Here is a 14,805-nt window from a genome sequence, read left to right on the forward strand (position 1 = left end):
GTAAATCAGTCTGTAATTTATTTTATAAGCTTCTGCCTTCAATCAGCCCTCAAATAAAGCTGTACTCCACATGAGTTTATTCAAAATCCTTGTTGGACTAGAGAGAAACAAAATACTAAATAATATAGCAAATATGTTTTTGGTATCATCACACAGTAAGAGTAGACATCAAAACAACCCAAACAGAGTACCATCATCTCCCCTGAGTTTATACCACTTAAACTCACTGACATTTGCATATGAAGACATTAAGTATATCAAGTATGTATTTGCATTTTCATAAGTGCTGTTCACCATACAATTACACAATGATTTAGCATGATGCATAGAAAGACATGATTTGTCTACTAAATATATTATATGTGGACCATGCTCGAATCCTAAAATCCATTTTATCTCGCAACTGCACTCATTAACCCATTTTGGCAAAGTAAAAACACAGATTCTCCATTATTTTGTAAATTAATTAAAAAGATCACATTGATGTGATAATTCAGAACCCTATGAAGCTTGTTGGCTCAGCTGTCTCCTGTATTTCACCTTTTGATCATCTTTGATGTGTGTAAAAACGTGCTTTTAGTCCACCTGTGGCACATTTAATTGATTGAATGTGATTTGAAAAGGCTTGGACCCTAGTAGAAACACTGCTTTGGTGCATAAACCCTCTTTTTTGAGGTAAAAGTGACTCATTTTCCAATATAGCTGCTCTGAGCTGTTGCTGCTGAATGCCAGAATCAGTAATACTAGTGATACATGTGTTTCAGTTTTAATAACATTAAAAGTAATATAACAATGTATTTTGTAAATAACTCTTGTCATAGTGTTACAGATTTATGAGGAGAAGGGTCACAAGCATCTTCTTGTAACGTTAAAAAAAAATGTGCATGCAGTTGGCAATCATTAGATCCTAAAACAAATCCAATGCATGGAGACTGTCAACATTTGAATTTACTTGGAAGTCATATCATGGACTGATGAGGTTGTAAACTGTTTAATTTCCCAATTTATACATTTCCTCTCAGGTTTATTCATTCCTTACTGTTTGACAAATCCTAATGAACAACACAATGATGATCTTTTTATTTTTCTCAAAACATTTTGAAGATGACATTTAGGCACGTAGCAGATTTTGCATACTGTGCTGTGTTCGGCACAGAGGCAGAAAGTGTGAAGAGTGTTCATCAGCTCAGGGCCAAAGTGATGCATTATTTATTCATTGTCACAGAAACTCTGTGTGTTCCTATTTTGTGAACAGCTAACATTTAATGAATGGAAAGAAAATATTGATTTAAGTAAACCTGTTTATTGAATGAAAGTCAACAAAATACAACAGAAAACACACACATGTGACATTAATGCTCATACATACACTGCCAGTTAACGTGGACTGAAATGGAAAATGAACATTAACATTAAATCAGCACATTATTAAATAAAGACATATATCATAAAGTATTAAAAAAGCTCTTAATCATGAATATGTACATCAATCAGCTGGAAAACTATAAAATATATTTTTTTATTTTTGCAAATAGCAGAGCATATTAATCTGATACTTTCAGCACATAAACCTCCTTACATTTGTTTAAAACGTAAATAATTAGGCACATAAATCATTTGAATCAAAGCAGGCTAGTGCTGTTAAACATGTAGACATTCAGCATAAGATACATTTTTCTGTGAACACATTTTGCATGTCAGTATGACCACCTTCAGAATACATCTGAAATGCAGAAGAATCACTGCGTCATCTCTGGGAAACACCAGGGGATAAAATGTGTGTGCGTAGTCAGTCCAAACTGAAATTTAAGCGTAGTTGTCTTGAGGAATTACGTTATGTGCAGAAGCTTCTGGTATCTCCGTGGAGGTGTGGAGGCGCAGCACTCTGTGTGACATTGTCAGGATGCTTGACCCTTGACCCCTGTCCTTTCCTTTGCTCCTCCTCTGGGGCAGGAGGTGGCGAAACAGGTAGGACAGGAACTTGTTGTGCAATGAGGCGTAGATGAAAGGGTTGTAGCAGGCGGAGCTCATGGCGATCAGGTGAGTGGAGACCTGGATGATGTTCACGTAATTCTTCCCTAAGATTGAGAAGTCTGTGTCCAGGTCGCGGATCAGGTTCACCACCTGGGAAGTTAAACTTTGTTTAGCATTCAGCAATCATACAAGAATAGAAGTCATCTGAAACTTAATTCAAGAATAACATCTTTGTGAATTTGTTTTTCATAAAGGATTAGTATGGATTAGGTACACCCCTTTACCATTAAAAAATAAATCAGTTCAAGGATTCGTAGTTGCTGAATACTTCACTTGTGAATCCATGTTTTTTTTAAGTAGTGAGCATACATCTCGATGAATGAGAATCGGATTGTACAGCTATTTTTTTTCTTTACCATGCAGTCATGCCGATTTTTTTGTTTCAAAAGATCAAGGTAACACGGGGGGAGTAACCGATTTAAAGATGGTGCACTGCAACCACAAAAGGATTATTTTAACAATGAAATGATTCATCACTCATGAAGGCCTATTCACCAAAACACTCATTTTTGCATCTGTACCTGTAAGGGAAGCCAGGAGAAAGCGAAGCAGAGGACGGACACCAGCAGCAGGTAGAAGGTCTTCCTCCTCCGTCTGCTCCACACTGACCTCGCAGATCTCAGCTCTTGACACGCCGTCAAGCCTGACATGTTCCTCTGCTTCAGCTGATAGGATATAGCACAGTAGGAGATGGAGACAGCAGCCAGTGGGACAAAGTAGGAGAAGAAGAGAATGAAACAGGAGTAGATGAGACGGCCTCGCTCCTGTCCATCCCAGAACTCCTCGCACACGGCCATCTGAAGCCCCGCAGCCCTCAGGTCCAGGTGAACGGTGTGCAGGGCTGTAGGTGTGGATAACGCCAGAGAGGAGAGCCAGATCAGAATCACTAGACCCCAGCAGAACTGGCACCCTGCTCTTTTGCGGATGGGATAAGCAACAACCACGTAACGATCCACTGCGATGGCCATGAGGGACAACACGGCAGCGTACACGGCTGCAGACTGCATGATGGAGACAAAAAGACACATGTGGGGTCCAAACACCCATCCACGCTGGTCAAAAGCGTAGGATGCAGTCAGGGGGACGCAGAAGATGCACATGACAAGGTCTCCCAGTGCCAGGTTGCTGATGAGGAAGTTTGTGGTGTTGTGTCTTTTCTTGTTGTGCCAGATGAGGAAGAGCAGGAGGAGGTTGCCGGAGCAGGCGACCAGCACCACGACAGAGTAAAGGGGGATAAAGATGGGCTTCAGGTCGTACAGGAGGTCCAGACCAGAAAAAGATGGGGCTGAAAACGGGGCGGCGGAAAAGAAAGGATGAGAGGAGTTCCAGCAGGAGGAGGACGAGGTGGGTGAAGAGACAGGCATGGGTGGGGATGAAGAAGAGGCCGGAGTAGAGGAGTTCACTCTGGAACAGTTTGAAGACTTCTCCCAGTCCATGGCTGCAGACAGAACGAAAGTTAATCCTAACCTGCTGCATATTTTGCATATAGGATACATCATATAAAGCAATTCTATTTAACCCAAAGCGACTTGAACACCATAATGAGATATGGAGATTGAAGACATGATTGAAAAGTGAGACAAATTAGTTTCAATCTTCAAAACTCTTGATCAACCTCATTCATAGGCTGAATGGCTCTAAATCCCCCTCAACTATAATACGTCTCTACTTCCATCTGCTTCATCTTCACATCATCTTATCTTCCTCTACTCTTCATTCTGCACTCCCAAATCTCCCATTCTTTGGTTCTCAAAACGAAACAACCGTCTAATCCATGTGAGCTTCTTTTTGGCCCTTCTTTACTCTTTCCATATAAAGCACAGATACTATCCCAGAAACAAAACTGAGTCTCAAAGATTGGCCTGATAACCCGCTCAAACATTTGTAGATGAAGTCTCTTCTGACGTCAATGGTCCGGCTTCTGCTGAGCAACAGGGGCTCCTCGCTTCCACTATACAATCTGATTACATGTGTTAAAGGGGGACATGCATGCTGATTTGTTCAAATGTTTGCACAGAGGCTCGGAAAATCTGTTCTTCATGGCTGTGACTAAATATTTGGTAAATTTATAAAAACAACATGACAGCAGTTGAGAGGGGGCGAGAGCACTTTAATGTGACTTTAGTTTTTAAATTTGAAAGGGCAATAAATCTGTCTTAAAAATGAAAGGGTTTTGACTTTAAAGCACCACTTTGTATTATGTTTAAGCTTCATTATGCAGAGCATCCTCATATTGACAATTTCATTATATAAAAAAGCAATGAATCACAGAATATCTACAAAGATATGCAAAACAAATCTTGTCAGATTAGCCAATGGTCTAACAGAAATGAGAAAGTGTCATCTCTAAATGAAAAATGTTACCATGGCCTGATTTAGAGCATGAAGAAGTGCTTATTAACGACCTACTTAGGCTTAGACATCCTGAAAACAAAATTGTTCATAATGTTATTGAATTTCTCTGACTAAAATTTCAAAATGTTCTAAAATAGATGGTCAAATCTTGTCCAAAACAGATGAATAGGTCCGCTTCTCATGCTGATCCAGCTTATTACCTCATTTAACTGACCTTATACATTGATTTGACAAAAAATGAGCAAACACTTTTCTTTTTTTTATCAATCTGACTAGCCCTTAATACACAAACTACATATCCCTCTTATATCAGTCAACCATTCATTCCCATAGAAACAATCTAATGCAAATTTGACAGCTTTATTGAGTGCATGCATTTTCTAAAAAGTAGGAATTAAAAGAAATATCACCTTCTGAGAGTCAATGTCAATGAGACATTTCTTTAATGACTTGGAAAGTCCGGCATCTGTTTGTGTCCTCAGATCGCAGTCAGTCCAACTGTTGTGCTGCCTCGCCACTTCACTGCAGAATAAAGAGGTGTGCTCTCTCTCTCTCTCTCGCTCACAGCACAGAGGACGTGCTCATGTTAGTGAGTCACCTCCAGTGGGATGATTTGACTATAATTACCCCCAATAAACAATCATTATAATATTATAACATTAATATAGTACAGTACCAATTTGGCAATAAATAGCACATTTATAATGGTTGTTTTTATGGCATGGTATCCCTATTATTTTCCTATTGGGTCTTTGGTGACTTTGGTTTTATAAAATACATTTCTAGTGATCCTGTTACATTGTTTTTCCGATATTGTCACTCATTTAACCTGCATTTACACTGTGAAAGATGTCTTCAAGGATTGGAAGACCGGACTTTGACTTAAAAATATTTTATCCCTGAGTCGCTTGTTTGATGTTAAAAGTCAAGCTGTGAAGTTTTTCCACAATGAGGCCACCTTCTAGACAAACACACCCAGAAACCTACATTGGGGAACTGAAATTGAAGGATTAAGTGACTAACCACGACCTTTCTCTAGCGGTACACACGTTTAATATTCATTAAGCTAAAACTAATTCAAAAATTATGAGTCCTGGAACCAAAGCTACTTAAAGATCTGCGTCTGTGTTATTCACAAACTGAGTATATCTAAAGGGTATTTCAGGACAAAAATCAGTATCCTCATACTCCTTGTACGGAGCAGAGGGCCATGTCCATGAACAATGTGAAGTGGAAATATTTAAGGATTTGTAAAGAGGGGTTATTATATTTATGCTAATTTAGGATCACGCTTAGAACAAGTTCGTATCAAACAATGGTCACTGTCAATGCAACAAAGCACCCAATTTCGCAGCACACTTTTTGCTATATTTTCCATAATCTTTATAAGAAGGTATTTACTAGTATTGTTGACTCATAGGTGCAGTAACCTTAGTACTTTAGCTTGGTCAAAACGATATTAAAGGTATTGAGGCATTACCTGTTTTTTGGAAAAGGATGTATCGTGGTTTATGCATGCAATCAGCCTTTGTAATTACAGATGCAACCTGTTGTGAACTCTGTCGTGTTAGTTTCAGGTCATGGGCGTTTCTTTCCTAATGTTGTGCCTTGGCTCTCTTGATTTCTAAAAATTATGTTAATGGTTATTTGACCAAAAACAAAATTTGTGTATTTTGTATAACATTGTATTTATTTTCATCACAACATGATTGCATTACAGGCCCGGCATATGTACTACAGCGTTTCCAGCGCTTTCGAGCGGTCTCGTGCGGAAGTACAGCGCCACTTACAGGCCCGGCATATGTACTACAGCGAACTACGAAAACGAATTTGGTGCGTAAACGCAAACGTTCCCATGTAAATGGGGTCTGACTCTCACATCCAGCCACCCCCCTCTGACCTGCAGTGACCCCTTTCAGCCATTCCCATTACTTCCTGCACAACTGGTTTCCTGTTTCCACATTCTCTCATTGGATCTGTGGATGATTAACCAACCCTTTTCCACTTTTAGACATCGGATTGTCAATGTGTCTTTGTGTCATTTTGAGCCTATAGCCTATTATCATGTAATCTGAACCATATTTGTACCTGCCTGCATTCACTCTTTCCGGCCCTATTCCTGCTATCCCGTGGCCTTTAAACAACTTCTGTTCACAGAAGCCAGTTAAGCGCATTTATGCACCTTTTAAATAAATGTTCGTTATGGAGTAGTATCTGCATCCATCTTGGCCTCGACCTCTCCCGATGGGATGACTGTGGGTGTTTCTCAATCGCGAGTACGCTTGCTTGGTGGCACATGTCTGCCGAGCATCTTGCTTCAGAAGCGAGTCAAGAATACTTCCTGGCATTCGGAAAACGAAGAGTGGAACACGCTAGCAAGTGTGCAGGTGTGCGTCATATGAGAGGCCCTGCCTTACATCTTCCGCCACAGATTTGGGGAAATTGGTCCGTGCGCAAAGCATTGTGGAGATTTTAAGACCGCGGAGTCTACTCATGTGCAGCCTCGATATTTCTCCAAACGGAGTATGCCGGGCTCGGTAGATTTCCAAGTATGCTGGAGATTGGAACAGTACTTCGGCGGCACTCGATGACGTAGTATGCTTGAAATAGTGGCTCTGAAGCAGCTTCACTCGCGATTGAGAAACACCCTGTGAATGTAAAACTTAATGCATATTTTATTGTGGATCCCTCTTGGTGTCAATACACGGCCGTGACCCCTACCACTTGAGGAGGGGTGATAGAGCTGCTTGAATACAGAGGGGGCGGGGGAAGCTGCAGCAGAAGTAATAATACTGACATAAATAATTGAATCTGACAATCTCACACTATTGGTATTGCATGTAGTACTAAAGTGTTTTTTACTATCATTCAAAGATACAGCAATTTTTATATTATTGTGTTGGTACAATTATACTATTATTTTTTTTCCCCCTTTCCTCAACCGAGGACATTTAGGGTTAAATGGCTGCCATAACCCTTTTTCTCAGGGGACACCACTGGGGGATTCTTTTAATAATACCTCCCACATATGGAAATTACATTTTAATCAAGAATAGATGCCAATCAAACTTTAATTTCCTGCCATTCGCTGCTTCAAAATATCATCCATCATCCCAATCTAACCTTTTACCACAAAGCAAGGCTCTCCAAACCTTGAGTCGGAAAGCCACTGACTTGTCTCACTTAAACTCAAAGAAGCATCCTCAAGAATAAGACAAATAAATTCCACTTAATTATATAAAGATAAGATGCACAGTTTGATCTGCTTTAGATAAAGAAAAAAATTTGTTTTAAAAATTGTGTTTTCAGTTAATTTCACATATTTCAATCCTTTGGGTCCTGAAAGATAATCGAGGTGGTTTTCATGTCAAGGGCCTCAACGGAAAATGTATTCCCATTACAAAATGAAGCCATGGTGGCTTTTATTCAGATGAGCACTATTTGATCAAATCTTCCCAAGCTGAATTGATATCATTCAGAATAACACTAATTTGTCAACATATTACATAAAGATGGCTGACAGTAATAGTTGTTTAATACAACAGATTTGCTTAAACCGTAACTTTATGAAGTTTAAAATGTTTAGTTTTTGATCAAACTTTGTTTTCGATGGGTGTTAATTAAACTTTGAAGGGTCTACTTTGTGTGGCAATTCAACTGTGCTGCAAACGAGTCAACTGGTATAACCACATTTTTGTTGGATTTGAGTTGTTATTGAATTTCACTTCCTCATATTTTGCACAAACTTTAATTTGCAACACAGCTCGGCCTGAAAACACCTAGACTGATAAGCTACAATGATGCTTTGATGTTTAAGCTTCCTTGGGAACCTGATTTTATCTCAAATGCTAAATGTTAGATCCTATATTTCTCATAATGCCACTCAGTAGCTTCGCTGCGTGCTACACCCACAGCATCTACACTTTGTAGATAAAGAACATTTGGATCTTTGATACCATCTTGAGATATTGCTGTCAAAAAGGCTTCCTGCACTATTAAAGAATAACACAGTCCTTAATCCCAAAGGCTAAGGCTGCGTTCAGAATCACAAACTTTTTCTTTTTACTTTTAGCTTTTTCTGCAACAGCCAACTATGACCTGCTTGTCCGCATGCAGTATAAATACAATTGTGATACAAGTCTTATCCTTGCACTTCGAACATTAACCCTTATGCTGTCTTGCTCAAAAGTATTTTTGTTTTAAAGATAACTAAGGATGTATGGGTATTGAAAATGCAAGAATATTCTATTCTAAGTTTTAGTTGTACTATTGATAGTGCAATCCAGCTAAATTAAAGTCCCTTGGTTCAGCCTATGTGCAGAACAAATCAATTATACTTTTTTTTCAAACGTGGGTAAAACTTTATTAGTAAAATTAACATGGCAAACATAAAGACATTCGCAATATGATAAAATACGTTCAGGCATAGATCAGAGTATTGCTTCTCAAGATGATACCATTTTTTAAAACATTTAAAACAGAACTGCACGTGGTCCTTCATTAACCTTTCAATATGTATTCAAAAGTAGAGAGCCGTTCTTGTTACAGATATAATGGGGGTCACTACAAAGACTAGATGCTAATTTTACTGCTACAGGACAAAACAAATCTAAATTAAAGTTCTTTATTTGCTGGTGTGATTTGGTAGAAGGGATGAATAACAAGGATTGAAGAAGTACTTAACACTCAGTTGCTGGGGATACGGGGGATGATGATGGGCTGTAATTACTTTTTTGACCACTGTTCACAAAAGCTTTGGCCAAAACACTGCTATTACATTACACAGCTCAAAATGGCAATGGTTAATGCACGCCGAATTAGTTCTTTTTTCAGTGTTACTATTTGAACACACTCATTTCTCCGGGCTGTGCGCATCATCTTCCTCTGGTTTGTCTTCATCCCTCTTTTCCTCTTCACTCTGTGTTTGGTTTGGTTCAGCCGTTTCATTATTCTGAGGCGGCCTCAGAAGGAACTCCAGCTCTTCTGCGCTAATGGCCACCTTTTCAGGAATCAGCCACCTCTTAAAGTGTTCAATAGCACTAGGGAAGAGAGATACACAAGAAGGTAAAGTAGAAAGTCTAAGATCAGAAGAGTATTAATCACTGGACACAAGTCTTATCCTTGCAACACAAAATGTGAAATAATTGAAAGAAAACGCAGGTATGTTAGAGCATACTACAGGAAAATAGGTCACCAAAGGTTGTTTTGCAGTTATTTTTGCAATATTCAAAGTTAGAATATATAATGAAAACAAAAAAATAAGATATCGTCTTTAATTGGGCCTAAATGGACAGATATCAGCAGATCATAAAGCAAGAAGAGGATACAAGCTCTCTTCAGGCAAGATAACCCTTCACCTAATGTTTGAATCCTGCCAAAACACCTTGTGTTAATGCATAACCGTTGCTTCCCATCTTACCTTTGATCAATTTCCCCGCCTTGAAAGAACTCTGAGGCCTGAGCATCGTGCAGAAATCTATCCCAGCATTCTTTCTTAGCTTGAGACAAGGAGCGCAACATGTCCTTGGATGTCACATCACTTGACTGGCCCTTTATCTTCTTCAGGCGGTTCTCTGCACCAAAATGTAGGCAAAAAAAAACAGATTTGACATTAAAAAAAATCAGGATGCAGATTAGTCTGAGATTTAGTATACCCATGATTTGGCAATTTTTTTACCATAATCCTAGTGGTTGTTCCCTCTCCATTTATCCTTAAGTAAATTATTATTTCGTTAAATTTGTATTTTCATTATTGATTCATCTGAAGTATGTCATCTCAGTTGATTGATTCATCATTTAGTCCAGGGCTGCACAAATTGATTATATAAAACAGATATAATATAAATTGCCGTTTTTTGTTAATTATTGTATCTAAAAAATACAAAATGTGCAACTATTGTTTCCTATTAACCTGTGGCACACATTTAGTACCAATGTTGGCCCTCTAAAGGAAAGGCAACCTTAATTAATTGTATTTTGTGTAAGACTTTTTTTTTTTTTTAAACGCCTTTTGGGACCAAAACCATATCATTCCTATACTACTTCCATACTACTTGTTTGGGGAGAATGTATTATGGATGCATGGTACACTTAATGTGACATGAAGCCTGCAGTCATGAAGGGACAAAGCAGGAAAGATGTCTGTACCTAAACTGGCTATGTAGATATCAGAATCCTCCATGGGTTCCCATATGGCGTCAGAAGAACTGTCATTTGTCCCGTTTGAGTGCCCATTGACCTGCACTCCCACTTGTGCTGCTGGCTCGAATGAGTCTCTGAACTCCGTGTTGACCTCCGGGGCCGCTGCAGCCTGAGACCCCGGCAGACTGGAGCAGATCTCTGTCCACAGCTCCCCGCTGGACCGGGCCCCCTCCTTGTTCCCGAAGTCGTCAATCATTGTGACTAACCGAGAGAGCAGAAGTCAACAATAGTTAGCATTAGCCACATTTGTTTATGTTCTAGTGGTTCCTTCAGGTACATTATAACAGGCCTGTAAGACATATAGATACCAAGGAAGGCAAACAATGCAGAAACCCAAACAACGTTACTTAGCAGTTTACAGTTTTATCTAAAAACTGAGCTTTCCTTTACATCAACATACCTAGCCTAGCATGGGTCTAACTTCTCGTGGTGCATGTCAAATGTTCTTCACACGATTTTCATGATACTACATTACAAATAAATAAGTCTTACCTGTGTGAGTAATCAATAGAATAGCCGTTATTTCCTCTGTTGTATTAATTTTCCTCACAAGCTAACCGTGCCCATGATCCACAATCTTTAACGAGCAACATCCAACATCCCACTTCCTTATTTGGGCGCATGTGATTGGACGTCGTAACCGTCCATCAAACTGTTTTGAATTGTGATTGGATCTCTGAGGTTTCAGTGCTTATCCTATTGGCTGTCTCTGTGTTTCGCTCAGTAGGGAGTCAGGAAGTTTGTCTCAGCTGGAAGGAACAGTGCAGAACTTCCAAGGTAAACACGCTCTGCAAACCTCTCTATATGTACTTTATTCACAAGTATTGGTCATTTGTAGAACTGGCATTAGCATTTTCAACTGTTGCATTTTATTAAACATTTATAATGTAACGTTAACTTGGTCGTGGTTATTTAATCAGCTCTCTGGTTGACTGTCGTGCATGCTATTGTGTAAATATCGTATTATGCCATATGAAATCGTATCATTACCGACCATGTAATGTATGTTTAAGATGTTACATCTTTATGTCCTCCGGCTTGCATGCGCTGATCATCACGTCACTGCAGTGAGACCCAGTGTAGGAGATGCACGCTGCGGTGCGCCTGGCAGTAGTGGCCGTCCCGATGGGTGTGCTGCTGTCCCGGACCATGGCGTGGATGTCCAGCGGCAAAACACACGCAGAGCTCATCAGCAGGCTGAGGGGTAATGTGCTGATGCTTGGACATCACAGGGTCTTAGGCTCACATATCTCAAGGTCAAGCTAATAAAGACATTTATTTTTACTTTACTATATGGCTTCTATTATGTTGATTTTTCTTTATTTGTGTTTGTTACCTTTTATTTGTATTTTTACTTATTTTATGGTTTGTCAGCTGAGCTGTGTGATTTTGGGTACTTGTGGGTTATCTGTCGCCACTTTTTTTGTCTTTTTCAGAGTCTCTAAATAAATACGCACTTTTTTTGTAACCCTAACCATCTTAAGACCTACCTAGCCGAGTTCATGTGGAGGAGCAAGCTACCCGCTAGAGTCGATGCATCAAATAATAAAGTGGCGACAGATAACCCACAAGTACCGATTTTTGTATTTTATTCATTTCTTTATTTCTCTGTAGGAGCTCTTTGTTCTGGAGGTTTTAAAGTGCTTTACAAATAAAGCTGTATTGAGGTGTTAGTCAGAAGGTATGATGGATCATTTTACAGAGATTTTAAATGAAAAGAAAAATTACAAATAAACTATAAATATATTGTATGACTCACAATTATCAGGGCATATTTAAAAAAAAAAAAAAACTGAATAATTCTCAAAATGAATTACATTTTGCGCTAACATGGAAAATGATTTTCATTGCCTCCTCTCTTCTTCCCCAGATCACGGGGTGATCCGCAGTGACCGAGTGTTTGATGCCATGCTGGCTACAGACAGAGGGCTCTACTCCATAGATTATCCTTATGCAGACTCTCCTCAAACAATAGGTTTTTATTTCAGTTGCTCTTCACAGACCATTTCATGTATTTGCCCGACAATACGAGTACTTTATGTTTTGTGTTTCATGAGCACAGATATTTGCTGTGACTTTGTGTTGTGACATTTTCTTATCACAGGCTACAGAGCGACCATCAGTGCCCCCCACATGGTGAGTAACAACACTCTACTGCTGCGAGACCTACTATAATTCAGTTTTAATGTACATAAACATGATTGGCTAAATGATTTCCTTTGGTGGTTTGACAGCATGCTCATGCTTTGGAGCTGTTAAGTGACAAACTAACTGAAGGAGCATCTGCACTCGATGTGGGTTCAGGAAGTGGATATCTCACAGCCTGCTTCGCAAGGATGGTAGGTTCTGTACACACTTTTACATGTTTCCTGCAAGTTTGCGTGAAATACAGTGTATGATTGAGTGCACTCGCTGCATTTTCTGTTGTTTGTAGACAGGACCCAGTGGTAGAGTGGTCGGAATTGAACACATTGATGAACTGCTTAAAATATCAATAAAAAAAGTGCAAGGGGACGACCCAGAACTGCTCACATCTGGGCGCATCAAACTTGTAGGTGAGTCAGAAGATTCACAAATAATGCCCTTTTCTAATTTTGATGTTGCACAGCTATAGAGATTGTATTAAAAGTCATACCTGCATCCGTCCACAGTGGGAGATGGAAGACTCGGCTACCCAGAAGGAGCGCCGTATGATGCCATTCATGTTGGTGCAGCTGCAGCTACTGTTCCCAAGGCTGTAAGGACGCGTATGACTTTGACTCTTGTGAAAGAGAAGCACTTTTAGGGCAAAATCCACAAACAAAGCACATTCAGTCAAGGTTAAAACACACTGCAGTACATCTTATAAGTAATTCTCAAACAGCTAATGGTCTTTAAAGAATATTTCCTAAAGTGCTGTAAGCTGTTGGATCAGAATTGTCTCCACCCTCATGGGAAATTTCTGTTTTCTACCATCTGTTTGTTAAAGCTCTTGGAGCAGCTGAAGCCTGGGGGCCGGTTGGTTCTCCCAGTCGGCCCTGAAGGTGGCAGTCAGGTGCTAGAACAGTACGATAAGCAGAGTGATGGGACCTTCCTGAAGAAAGCTTTGATGGGAGTGGTTTACGTCCCACTGACTGACAAGAGACGCCAGTGGCCTGGGTACTGCACAAAAACTCACATTTCTAACCTTGATATTTATAGGAAAACCACTTTATGTGCTGACTAACCTCCAGCAGGGGCCTCTGTGATCTTCACATCCACCTCTGCACTATAGCTTGAGTCTGATGATATCCACAATGTCCTTCCTTCTGTCCCCAGAGGTGAGCTCTGACTGCAGTGTGGTTGCCCCCGCAGGAGGTGGCGTTGGTGCTGCGTCTCCGGGGCCCCTTAGCCCTCCTCATGGTTTCACTGAGCTCCTGTCTTAATGGCCACCTGCCCCGCTGGGTCGTCACCTAGCAACGTACAAGGAGGATCTCACCCTGTTTGCCCAACCAGATTGTCTTCAAAGGATGATAAAACAGTGAGAGACTGAATGAATGACCACCGCTGGACTGATGACCTTAAATCCAGTGTCCATTAGACAGTGATACTGTGGATAACAAAGGGAGGTTGTCCGGGATCTAAGTGATTCACAGTATTATTTATGGGTGAGTCAGTAAAGAGAAAAATGCACTTAAGGAGGTACAGGATGTCTTTCTTTTGGAAGCTTGTGGTGAATTCAGATGAGAGTTAATATGTGACCCTGTGTGCAATCTTATGGGATGTTTTGGCTATGAATAACACATAAAGATAAAACCAAATTCTAGCCATGGAAGTTTAATGAAAAATTCTGCAAATCAAAAGGAAATAATATATATTTTGTGGTAAGAATCCTTCTCTTACTGCTTTTTATATTGTATGTTATGTGCTCTTTGACATTGATTATGTACAGCAGAGTGGGCATTGTGCCATAAAAAATGTATGTGTACACAGATTAATGAAATAAACCCACTAAACAGAAACTTGATTGTTTTTCATTTTTCTACAAATAATCATTACATCATGGTCAAGAAAAGGAAGCAATGTATATTATTTTGAATGAGAGTATAGGACACAGGATATTAAATTATGTTCAACAGAAAATGTCATCATTGTCTGCAGGAGGAAACCTTTTTCAATATTTTTCAAATCAAATGTCATGAGTCATGAGAGTATGTATTAACTAAGCATTACAGATGATTTATAAATAAGATATTT

At 39.6% G+C, this 14,805-nt stretch overlaps 3 protein-coding genes across 5 annotated transcripts; 1 reads left to right on the forward strand and 2 right to left on the reverse strand.

The window, feature by feature from the left end:
• Positions 1–1,806: 1,806 nt before the first annotated feature.
• On the reverse strand, positions 1,807–4,843 carry prlh2r (prolactin releasing hormone 2 receptor). Of its 2 annotated transcripts, XM_034124982.1 has the most exons (3): positions 4,800–4,843; positions 2,556–3,472; positions 1,807–2,124 (listed from the first exon to the last, which is right to left on the reverse strand). In XM_034124982.1, the coding sequence occupies exons 2-3, from the start codon at positions 3,468–3,470 to the stop codon at positions 1,807–1,809; spliced, it is 1,233 nt and encodes a 410-aa protein (XP_033980873.1). In that variant the 5' UTR covers positions 3,471–3,472; positions 4,800–4,843. The 2 variants fall into 2 exon arrangements, with proteins under 2 accessions (XP_033980873.1, XP_033980867.1); XM_034124976.1 differs by lacking the exon at positions 4,800–4,843 and having other exon boundaries at positions 2,556–3,554.
• Positions 4,844–8,726: 3,883 nt separating this feature from the next.
• On the reverse strand, positions 8,727–11,189 carry ccdc32 (coiled-coil domain containing 32). Its single transcript, XM_034123418.1, has 4 exons — positions 11,083–11,189; positions 10,537–10,791; positions 9,809–9,962; positions 8,727–9,428 (listed from the first exon to the last, which is right to left on the reverse strand). Exons 2-4 carry the CDS (start codon positions 10,784–10,786, stop codon positions 9,242–9,244), a joined length of 591 nt encoding a protein of 196 aa, XP_033979309.1. The 5' UTR covers positions 10,787–10,791; positions 11,083–11,189; the 3' UTR covers positions 8,727–9,241.
• A 103-nt stretch (positions 11,190–11,292) lies between these two features.
• Positions 11,293–14,570, forward strand: pcmtl (l-isoaspartyl protein carboxyl methyltransferase, like). Of its 2 annotated transcripts, none has more exons than XM_034123437.1 (9): positions 11,293–11,367; positions 11,659–11,794; positions 12,461–12,565; positions 12,695–12,726; positions 12,825–12,929; positions 13,025–13,145; positions 13,242–13,327; positions 13,559–13,728; positions 13,888–14,570. In XM_034123437.1, exons 2-9 carry the CDS (start codon positions 11,677–11,679, stop codon positions 13,898–13,900), a joined length of 750 nt encoding a protein of 249 aa, XP_033979328.1. In that variant the 5' UTR covers positions 11,293–11,367; positions 11,659–11,676; the 3' UTR covers positions 13,901–14,570. The 2 variants fall into 2 exon arrangements, with proteins under 2 accessions (XP_033979328.1, XP_033979320.1); XM_034123429.1 differs by having other exon boundaries at positions 13,924–14,570.
• Positions 14,571–14,805: the final 235 nt, after the last annotated feature.

The sequence above is a fragment of the Trematomus bernacchii genome, unplaced genomic scaffold (assembly GCF_902827165.1).
Source record: "Trematomus bernacchii unplaced genomic scaffold, fTreBer1.1, whole genome shotgun sequence".
NCBI classification, from domain to species: Eukaryota; Metazoa; Chordata; class Actinopteri; order Perciformes; family Nototheniidae; genus Trematomus; species Trematomus bernacchii.

Coding starts and splice junctions, on each gene's coding strand:
- pcmtl (XM_034123429.1), top strand. CDS start 11,677: ATGCACGCTGCGGTGCGCCTGGCAGTAGTGGCCGTCCCGATGGGTGTG. Junction 12,566..12,694: donor AGACTCTCCTCAAACAATAG/GTTTTTATTTCA, acceptor TTCTTATCACAG/GCTACAGAGCGACCATCAGT. Junction 13,146..13,241: donor TGGGCGCATCAAACTTGTAG/GTGAGTCAGAAG, acceptor ATCCGTCCACAG/TGGGAGATGGAAGACTCGGC.
- ccdc32 (XM_034123418.1), bottom strand. CDS start 10,786: ATGATTGACGACTTCGGGAACAAGGAGGGGGCCCGGTCCAGCGGGGAG. Junction 9,963..10,536: donor TATCTACATAGCCAGTTTAG/GTACAGACATCT, acceptor ATTTTGGTGCAG/AGAACCGCCTGAAGAAGATA. Junction 9,429..9,808: donor GGCGGGGAAATTGATCAAAG/GTAAGATGGGAA, acceptor TCTCTTCCCTAG/TGCTATTGAACACTTTAAGA.
- prlh2r (XM_034124976.1), bottom strand. CDS start 3,533: ATGATGTATCCTATATGCAAAATATGCAGCAGGTTAGGATTAACTTTC. Junction 2,125..2,555: donor TCTCCTGGCTTCCCTTACAG/GTACAGATGCAA, acceptor TTAACTTCCCAG/GTGGTGAACCTGATCCGCGA.